This window comes from Melanotaenia boesemani, chromosome 7 (assembly GCF_017639745.1).
Source record: "Melanotaenia boesemani isolate fMelBoe1 chromosome 7, fMelBoe1.pri, whole genome shotgun sequence".
NCBI classification, from domain to species: domain Eukaryota; kingdom Metazoa; phylum Chordata; class Actinopteri; order Atheriniformes; family Melanotaeniidae; genus Melanotaenia; species Melanotaenia boesemani.
This window is the reverse complement of record NC_055688.1, coordinates 2,871,438-2,881,725: the sequence shown is the minus strand read 5'-3', so window position 1 is coordinate 2,881,725 and position 10,288 is coordinate 2,871,438. Positions and strand designations below refer to the sequence as shown.

Sequence of the window (10,288 nt, the reverse complement as noted above, 5' to 3'; positions counted from 1 at the left end):
AGATCTTTGAGGACCTCAGGTCTTTGAGGACCTCAGGCCTCTGGTCAGTAGCTACAGTCACTGGTGTAGAGGGTGAAGAGAAAGGAGAGGACTGTCCCCTGTGGACAAGGAGGAAGTCCACCTGCATCGCAGTCATCCTCTCACCCAGTAGACCTAGCCTGATGGTGTTGAACATGCTGGAGAATTAAAAAAAAACACCCTCACAGATCTAGCTGGCTTGTCCAGGTGAGCGTAGATGGTTCAGCAGGTAAAGGATGGAGTCCTCAACTCCGAGCTGGGGCTGGTGTGCCAACTGGAGTGGATCCATATGTGACTGGACCATGGGCCAGAGCTCATCCAGGACAAGCCTCTGAGGGGTCCACATGATGTGCGATGTCAGGGCCACAGGTCTGTAATGCTTGAAATCCTTGTCTTTGCCACAGGCATGAGACATAACGTTTTCCACATCACTGGGACCCATTGCAGATCGAAGCTCATCCTGAAGGTGGGATGGAGAACTCCACAAACCTAGATACCAGAGGTTTTAATGACTCTGGGGCTGACATGGTTGGGTCCAGCGATGGTCAGAGACAGACAAGCCCTTCAGGTGGAAGAATGTTGTTCTGGTGATTTGGTTGATGTGTTGCTCAAAAGAGAGATTATTGTTGAGGATGATAGAGAGGTTGTGAATGTGAGGGGATGAAGATGGGGAGGACTTATCAATACAGAGCCAGATGCTCTCTGTGGTTTGGGTGATGGATTTGGAGCCAATAATATTCATGACACGTTTATCACAGTGGAGTTTGAGGAAGTTGGCTTGCATCCAGGATCTGGTGCTAAATTATTCACATCCGTCTGTAACTGCTTCCTGAAGCCAAACTGGGAACTGGTTCCACAGAGAAGGGTCTGATAACTGAAGGTTCTGCCTCCCATTCTGCTTTTAAAACCTCTAGGAACCACCAGAAAAATTGTCTGAAAGTAAAGCTCTGATGGGAAAATCTAACAATGATCCAATGGAGCTTGGTCATTAAGGACTATATGTGAGAAGAATTTTAAATTCTATCTTGGATTTAACAGGGAGCCCATGAAGCGAAGACAAAACTGGAAAAAAAAAATAATCTCTCCTGCTAATTCTCATCAGAACCCTCACTAGACGGTAGCTCTTCACAGAATGCATCATTATCAGATAGAATAGTGGAAAACAAAGCCCCAGTATGATCACAAATGCAGCGATCTGACATAATCTTCCCTTTGTTTGTGGTTTCCAGCAGCTCAGCAAAACAGTGGCCATGTTTTCACCACACAGTTCAGCAAAAGGGCAGAATAAAGAGCAAAACAGCCAACGATTTTAATAACTTGGACTTTCACAGGACATTTTACCAACAGCAGAGATATATCTGTTTATACATGCTGCTGACTTCAAAAACACACCTGGAATGTCAACAGCTGGATGTGTCAAATGTCACAAAAAACAAACAACAGCTTAACATCAGCTTCTTTTCCAGTTTTCCTTCTACACACACACACACACATGTATTTTCATTTATTGGACTTTTAATGGATGAATATGGTCTTATGTAAAGACATGTGGCACACGCAGAGATTTGATTGGAATTCTGTAAATCGTGTTTCAGTGTGCATGATGTTCTTTTGCAAAACATGCATTTTATTTGGTTTGTCTTACTGTTTGTGAAATTGAGTGATTCTCAAAACTTAAATTATGAACAAACTCAAAATAAATTTTGTTAAGTTTAATGGGATTTTGTCCAACTTTTTTAGATTTAAAATCTTGAGGGACATAGCTTTGAAATCTCGGTGTTTAGGAAAAATATGTGCAAACTAAAGTGGTTCACAGCACTATTTTATTTTATTTATTTATTTATTTTTAATTTTTTGCATTTTTTGTAGTTACCATGGAAGTATTGCATACATACGATTATAATATGGAGTATATATGTTGTAATAATGTATGTAAAATTAAAATAATACAAAAAAATTGTAATACAGTATTTAAAAATAGAAAAAAAATATGCTGTTTTTGTAGGGTAGGTTTTAAAGGGTTAAAGGCCCCAAAAAGGTCATTCATTTGATATAAAAATAATAATGTGTAGAAGACAAAGAAATTATTGTATTTTAATGAGGCCTTCACATCACTGTGGGTGCTCAGGCCCAACAAACCATGTTTAATATTCTATCTGTTATGAATACATCAACTTTCTTTCAGAAATTCCCAAGGAAAAAAATGTCTCCTTCCTTAGTCTCAGTGTGGAATCGTGAGGTATTAGTAAACATAGGGATCAACTGCATTCTGCTGTGCTCCAGTTTATCATGACGACCACCAAAATCCAGCAAGTAATGAGACTTTGAACATTCAGCAGAAAGCAAGTGATGACACACAGCGAGGAGGCAGAAGAAGAGATGGCAAGAGATGTGAGGAAGGAGCTGCAGAGAGGAGGAGAAGCTGGGGACCTGACGCATCAGGTTAAAGAAAAAATAAAAGAGGAGAGAAGGGAGCAGATCTAAAGTAAAACCCCTGACTCTTTTTTTATCTAGTGCGTGAAGACCACACGTCTGCTGAGGGGGAGTTGCCTGTTGCCAGCAACTGGGCCGTGATTGCATAGTTTATGGCTGATGCATGATGGGTAAGGATTAAAGATGGCTGCCCTGAGGGCATACAGCAATACCATTACTCTTGATGGATTCCTTCTTCACTCACATATTCTCTGCAGACGAGAGAGGGGCCACGAGGCTTGACTAATGCATGGTGGGATGATGCGATCAGACGAGGCATGGGAGGAATGCTCAGCAGCTTTTCCAGACCTCCACTCTCTTTTTATCTCCTGTCTTCGTCATGTGTGCTCCACACTGCCATGCTCCACACAAAGACAGTCAAATCCAAACAATAGCAAAAAACAGAAAAAAGGCTCATCTAAGTCTTCAGTCTGCATAAAATGTACATCTCATTTATAAGCTGGCAGCAGCTAAAACAAATGACATTACAAATCTGAACAGTACACAGCAGAGGAAAAGCAGAAACAATACAGGAAACATGACTCATTACATGCCCATGGCATGGAAAAGGCTGCAGAATCATAACTTTAAAACATGTTTTCTGGGACAAAGTCCCAGTTTTTGCTGCAATCTGGCATCGTGGGGACGGCTCCTTAGTCTTCCATTTCAGATATTTTCAGTCAGGACAATGAGCATTCAGTATTCTTTCTAAAGTTGTGAAATCAACTTGATTTACTCATCATCTCAGAAGAAACATCGTGTAGCAGAAACTAAAGTCATTACACTCAGTTGTTGGACCTCATACTTCTCTTTTTGTACTTCTGTTTCCGTGCATCTTGTGCAGCATTCTTCTCTGGACAGTCAGCTCCAGATCAGTCCCCAGAACAGAACCAGAACTTCTAGATAAGTTTGTTCAGTTTCTTTACGTCCCTGGTCCTGATGCTGCTGTCCCAGCAGATGATTGAACGCTCCACCACAGACTGATATAACATATGAAACATCTTGGTGCAGATGTTGAAGGATCTCAGCTTCCTCCAGCTCTAGAGTCTGTCTTCTAGACTTCCAGTTCAGTCTGCTCTGCTGTTCAGCTGAACTCCTTCATGTGTGTGATTTCTGTTTGACTGAGTATAAAAACCGAGCATCACTCCTGCACCTGCAAAAGATACCACTTTTCTTCCTTTCTGATTTCATTCATTATTATAGTCTGCAAGTTGTTTTCTTTTTTATTCTTATGATAAACTTAATCCAAGCATGGTTCCCACTAATGTCAGGCTTTCACAATATTCAGTTGTTTTTCATTGAATTCTGAATGTAATTCTTGGATGTAGCGGCCTTCTACATTTTCTAGCTGTCAAAATGCAGGCACAGGCTGTGCTGCAAAGCTCCAAATCAGCTAGTAGTGCAGAATAATGAAGTGTCAGCACCAAACTCCACCAAAAAATCACATTAAAGCTCATGATAGTAACATAACAGTAACAATACTGAGAACATCTTTCATTACAGTATGATGGTATGAAAGAGACTGAAGGAAGACAGTAAGCACCACAAACAACAAAGTATCAAACAATCTAAAAAGTGTCTGCACCGTCCTGCCCAGCAAGTAGTCAGGACCCGTCTCTGCTGCGACACAGCCGCTGTCCGAGTCTGCAGATTCAGTCCTCAACCTCATGGACAAAACCCAGGTGGAATGGTTTAACTTTAACCCTTATAGGTCATTTGAGACTTTGTTCATTCAGATAATTTTTCTCTAAATTTTGCACACCACTGTGGTTGTGTAACTCCATGTTCAATCATTTTTTTTAACTTTGAAATTTTGATATCAGTCATTTGAAGGAAAAAAAGTCCTCACTGAAAAAATGCTTTAAAAACATAAAATGTTGTTATTTATTCCATTTTTTTTCTCAAATTTCTTAATGAATATGTAATTATTCAAATTTTTTAACTCTTTAAATGCCAATTTAAACACACGATGTCACTGATTTTATTTTTTTATTTATTTCAAAGCAATTAAAATGAATGGTTTTTAATATCAAAACATGTTATTATATTTAAAGATCAAAATCAATGTTTCAACAAATTTTTGGTAAATTTAAGACTGAAAAAAGTCCCCTACCTTTCAAACGTATATTTTATGGGAAATAACCAATTTTTAATAGAAACATAATGTTATTAAATAGACATTTAAAGTATTAAAAATACTTAAACTAATTTTTTGTGTTTCTTTACTGGGAATGATGAGCACCTTTAGGGGAAAAACATGACAATGAATAATGTAATTGTAATGTTTTTCTAGCAGTATTGGGGAGCGAACATGTTGGTCCTCGAATGATCTGAAATAGGAGTAAATTCTGAATCTGACAAAGCAAAAAACAAAAACAAACAAAAAAATAAAAATGCATCACAACCACTTTTCCTACTACTTTTTAACAGAAACCTGATTTAAATCTGTAACGCTGAACAAAACCTGCCCTGGAGCCAGGAATGTGTTCAGCTTCTGCTGCTATGCTGATGTTTCCAGGTTAAGTGAGCCATCATTGTGACACCGAACACGTCTTTTAACAGTGTGTTTAGTGTTATGTGTCATACTGGCTCCATCATGTTGACAAGTCATCTGGTCTTGCTGAGTTTTTATCAAAGCTACAGATGACACCTTGAGACTGATTTTTCACAGCTTTGAGCTTTGAGCTGGAGACAAAGTATTTACTGTGCAGGAGCTGTGGGAAGTTAGCATCTAAACAGGTTGATTGCTTGATTTGGCTTCCTGTCTCCCAATATCCTGCCAATAGCACATTTGTTTGGAAAAAAAATTAGAAGTTGTGAATGTGACGTTGCTGCAAGAAAGAGGGACAGGTGCTTTTAAAACACTATCCAGACAAAAGAGTGTCTGAAAAAAGAGATATTTCTGAGTGTAAATCTATTAAAAAAAAAAAAAGAAGATTTTTAAATATACACCCTGCCCACTGTATCAGGTCCATCTTCTTGGATGTTGGATTTTTTCTTTCAGAATCATTCTTGGTGTTATTTTCAGCAGGGTGTTGCCGACGGTCAGCAACTATACTCAGCCTGAAGGGGACGAGGACACCGTTGAGCCAAGGCAGGGTGAATCCATGTTCTCATGATGTTGCCACCAAATTCTGATCTATCCAAATGTGGAGCTGTAATGGAGACTCATCAGACCAGGCAACATTTTTCTATATTCTACTGTCCAGTTTTGGTGAGTCTGAGTGAATTGTAGCCTCAATTTCCTGTTGCTGATGCTCAGTTTGATCTTTAGCAAGTTGTTTTCACCAGATTTATTGAGTTGCTTCCATGTAATTGTCTGATAAGACATCATTATTAACAAGCAATGAACAGTGTTGAGTATGAATGGTTGTTTGTCTCACTGTGATGGACCGGTTAAACAGAGTGTACCCTACCTCTTGCCTAGTATGTGCTGGGAGAGGCTCCAGCCTCCCTGCACCCCTGTATTGGAGAAAGCTGGTATACACTAATCCGACGAACGATTTGTGTATGGCGCCATCTTGAGGCGCCGCCATTACTGGAGTGTAGTTTGCAAAACAAACAAAACTGCAGCGTGAGACACCACGGCCAAAACACCGGTAACAACAGTCAGCGCAAACATGGCTATTTGGATCGATGATGTTAGACAATGGCCCCCAGTTACAGATGATGGTAAATTATCAGTGATATTAGTGATTGCTTATGGCAATAGCGTGAGAAATTTATGTTGGGCTAATGTCTAGCTATAACTGTACAGTAGGATAGCAAACGTTTGATTACATTCGATTAAAGTTTTTTTTTTTTTTTTATTCTCTTACTCTACACATTCAATCAGTCATTCATTGTTTTTTATAGGCATTCAAGAGTATTTCATTCATCATCTGGCATCAGATGATCAACAAAATGCCAACTACAGGTCGCTCATTGAGGGTCAAAATTACCTGAACTCCGGGTGGGTTGACCAAATCCTGCACACTCTCCCCGATGATGAACACATCACTGTAAGAGCACCTGTCCGATTCTCACAGACTATTAACAGCCAACATAACGTCAAATTAACTCTGCAGAGACGAGATGGGAAAGTTGTAAATGTGGACTGTGATTGTATGGCTAACAGAGGGAAGTGTTGCAGTCACACAGCAGGTGTACTGTACAAGATGAAGTATGTTGTGACCCAAGGCCTCACAGAAGTATCCTGCACTGACAAACTGTGTGCTTGGAACCAATCCACTTGGAAAAATGTACTACCAGACACAATTGAAAACATTAGAAGACCAGACCATGCTCACAGGGAAAGTATGAAGCTTACAACCAAGGCATTTGAGTCTGATGCAGATGTCATTCAACACTTCTCATCCCCGCAGTTGGCTGGCTTAGCCATGATACCTGGAACCATTTTGCATCATGTGCTAACAGCACAGCCTCAGAGAAAAGCAACTGATGAACTACCCAAAGAGCATGCACAATGTGCTGACCATAAATGTACACTCTGCAATATAGTGTTTGAAACATATGTTAAATGTAGGAAAGATGACAGAGCAAAAATTGAAAGAAAATCAAAGGGCCAAGATGGTCAATTTTGGCTAGACCAGAGAAAGATTAGGATAACCAGTAGTCAAGCATTCGGAGTGCCTAGAAAAATAAACCCAAGTAACTGGGTGGAAAGAAAACTGAATGCTGAGTTTGAGGGATGTGCAGCTACCAGGTATGGTCAATTATCTGAGCCTTTAGCTAGGAAATGGTTTGAAAAGACTACAGGACAAACAGTTGAGACCACAGGTCTAATTGTGCATGAGGAAGAAAACTGGCTTGGTGCTAGCCTTGATGGAATAATTGACACCAATACCATCCTTGAGATTAAGTGTCCAACAGCAAAGAAGCTTGAAGCACATGATGGCAGTTTGAGGAAAATGATAGAGTCTAACAAATATGATGTGAAGTATGTTAATGGAATGTACATCCTTAAAGAAACTGCATCAGGATTAGGCTACTATTATCAAGTCCAAGTGGCAATGTGTTGTGCAAAAAAAAATGATTGTAAGTTTCTGGTATGGACACCAAATGAACAAGTTATTGTAGATGTGCGTTACAACCAGCAGTGGACTGAAGAACACATCCGCCATCTAAAGAAGGTCTACTTTGAACATCTGCTACCAGCCATGGCAACCAGAATAGCACATGGAGTAATGACAGTGCGTGGACTCTAGTGAAGTAACACTCTGGACTTTAATGAAATTATAGTAATACAGGATAACTGGTTATTTTTCTTCACATGCTGTTCACAGTTGAGCATTCACAATACATGGGATTAAACAAGACAATGTATTAAGTGGCTTGAATGGTGTTCATATATAAAGAAAATGAAATCATGTTGTACAATAATGTATCTCTTAAGTCTTATGTCCCCACTCATGTTCTGACATAAGATAGAGATGGTCTGATACACGAGTTTCTAGTCCATGTGCTCTGCCATATCCCATGCATATACATCGTGTTCTTGGTCATCAATGTCCTCACCTTCATCCATTTCAAATGCTTCTCCTCCCTCAGTTTCCTCCCGGATTAACTGAGGTTGCAAGTTACAAAGTCCTGCACAAATAGCTACGATGTCATCAACATGTTGTATCCTACCAGGGATAACATTACTCAAAATTTTAAAAACCTTTAACCTCCGAATAGATCTCTCCACGTGAATTCTGACATTTGCTAAACGACGTGTTCGTGTAACTTCATGCTCAGGAAGTTCTTTATGGCCACGTGTAAAGGCTGGCCTTGCTAAAGTCACTCCTGGAGGCAAAAAATCTGTGATGGTAAACCCATGGTCCGCTAAAACTTGATCACCAGGAAGCAGATTACCAATAAGACCACTGTTCTTTGTAATAAAAGTATCACTGGCCCTCCCACCAAATAATTTAGAGACAAACATCACATAACCATTGGGAGCTATGCAATATAGGGCTTTGTATGTGTTATGAGATTTGTAGTTGCTATATGTTTGTGATCGCTTCATGTAGTTCTTTGGCCTCTGCACAAATATTTCAGTACAGTCTATGATTCATGTTGCTTTGGGATAATTTATACAAAAACTCTGAGGCCTTATTCTTTTCAGAGTATCTCTAGGCAACCAAGCAATTACATTTTCATTCATAAACCTTGCAAGTATTGATCTCCAGATTGCAAAGATCTCACAGGCTGTGCTCCTACTTATTCCAAACCTTTTTCCTAAGTCTGTGAACATCAAACTAAGACGAAGCCTCATTAAAACAAGTAACAATTGTTCATGCACTGCCAACTTGAAGGACTTAATCTGTGGCTGAAAAGCTGTGACGGCACACAAAAGCTGCCAAAAACTAGCAATACCTATGCCTGTGAAAAACCTGCAGTCTTTGTCATCCAGGTCATAAGCTGAGACTGATGGTGCAGGATCAGTTTGTGTTGCACTGTCTTTTGTAGATTTCTTTGAAGAGTAGTCGTGGTCTGTGTGGTCTGGCCACTGGACGCCAACGTCACACTTCTGTGGAGGCATATTCTCCTGATTATTGAGATCCACTTCTATATCTGCAGGTTCAGTAGCACAGCAGTTGACCTTTGAGGTGTTGACTGTGAGAGGCTGAAGGCATCTCCTTTTGGGTGGGGCACGGGCAGAGGATACAATCCCCTGTGTAAAGACAGAAAGAGAAAGAAATATGGGATTACATTTACAAAAAAAACATTTCTTGAATAATAATAATAATAATATTAATAATAATAATAATAATAATAATAATAAGCTAATCCCAGGTTAAGGAGTTAAACTTACGTTATGTTCATATCCCATGTGCAATACTGGGTAGGGGTGCGCTTTGGTTGGTCTGCCATCAAGGAAGTGTATTCCACATACCTTAAACAGTAAATAACAAAACTTGTAGTACATAACATAACCAAACAATTAATCTACACTGTTGTCCATTATTAGGCTACATTACAACTTGCTAGTGTTTTATTTCACCTCGATATTGCTTTATAACACCAAATGAAAGAGATAACGTTACCACTATGGCTGGACAGCTAGCAAGCTACAGGGTTTCTGCAGGGTTCAACAAGTTAAATTTAAGACTTTTTAAGACTTTTTAAGACCCCGCGGAAACCCTGAAGCTAATTTACCTGGCTAGCTAACGTTAGATGGGCACATTGACAAAACGTTAGGCAATTATGAGATTCAATATTGTTAACCATCACTCACCCTACTGTTATCGTTTGGAACAAAGTCCTTTCTGTTGATGTTTTTCACCCACGTTTGGCGAACTTCTCGATCCTCTGAGCGCCCAGGAAATCGGTGCAGACTGTAAGGCAACAGGCAGGGACACTCTTGGTGTTGCAAAGGCTTGTGTATTTCGCATTCTTTTTTCTTCCAAATCTGGATTTTAACACCACTGTTGGTGCAGTTGATTACAGAACATGTATTCCCACTCGACATCGTGAAAAAAGTAGAAAGTATAATGTAAAAGGGCTAATTCCGCGGACAAGACACACACGAACTGATGAAAATACGCGCAACACTCCAGTTATGGCGGCTGGGTTTCTTCCGGCTACTTCCGGCCAGTTTCCTCAGATTACTGTATACTGTAGACAATAGATGGATTGATGGGGCCCATGACTGACAAGAGCCCAGAAGGGTCCTCAATTCAATGGTAACTTTCTGTTGCACAAGCCACAGTCCATCCTCCCTGTGAACAACTGTTAATGAGATGAGCTTCTTGAATTTTATGCCAGTTTAAGAAGTCAGCATAAGATTGAGGGCAGCACAGGAAAGATGAGC

General features: G+C 39.9%; 1 protein-coding gene across 1 annotated transcript; it reads right to left on the bottom strand.

Moving 5' to 3' along the window:
• Positions 1-208: 208 nt before the first annotated feature.
• On the bottom strand, positions 209-10,086 carry LOC121643509. The gene is made up of 4 exons (XM_041990957.1): positions 9,713-10,086; positions 9,290-9,370; positions 8,680-9,148; positions 209-507 (listed from the first exon to the last, which is right to left on the bottom strand). Exons 1-4 carry the CDS (start codon positions 9,944-9,946, stop codon positions 209-211), a joined length of 1,083 nt encoding a protein of 360 aa, XP_041846891.1. The 5' UTR covers positions 9,947-10,086.
• Positions 10,087-10,288: the final 202 nt, after the last annotated feature.

What these genes read in the sequence shown, in the direction of transcription:
- LOC121643509 (XM_041990957.1), bottom strand. Translation starts at nt 9,946, where the DNA reads ATGTCGAGTGGGAATACATGTTCTGTAATCAACTGCACCAACAGTGGT. An exon ending in ACATGGGATATGAACATAAC is followed by an intron (nt 9,149 to 9,289) that starts GTAAGTTTAACT and finishes GTCTTTACACAG; the next exon opens with GGGATTGTATCCTCTGCCCG. An exon ending in AATAAGTAGGAGCACAGCCT is followed by an intron (nt 508 to 8,679) that starts GTGAGATCTTTG and finishes TCTGGTATCTAG; the next exon opens with GTTTGTGGAGTTCTCCATCC.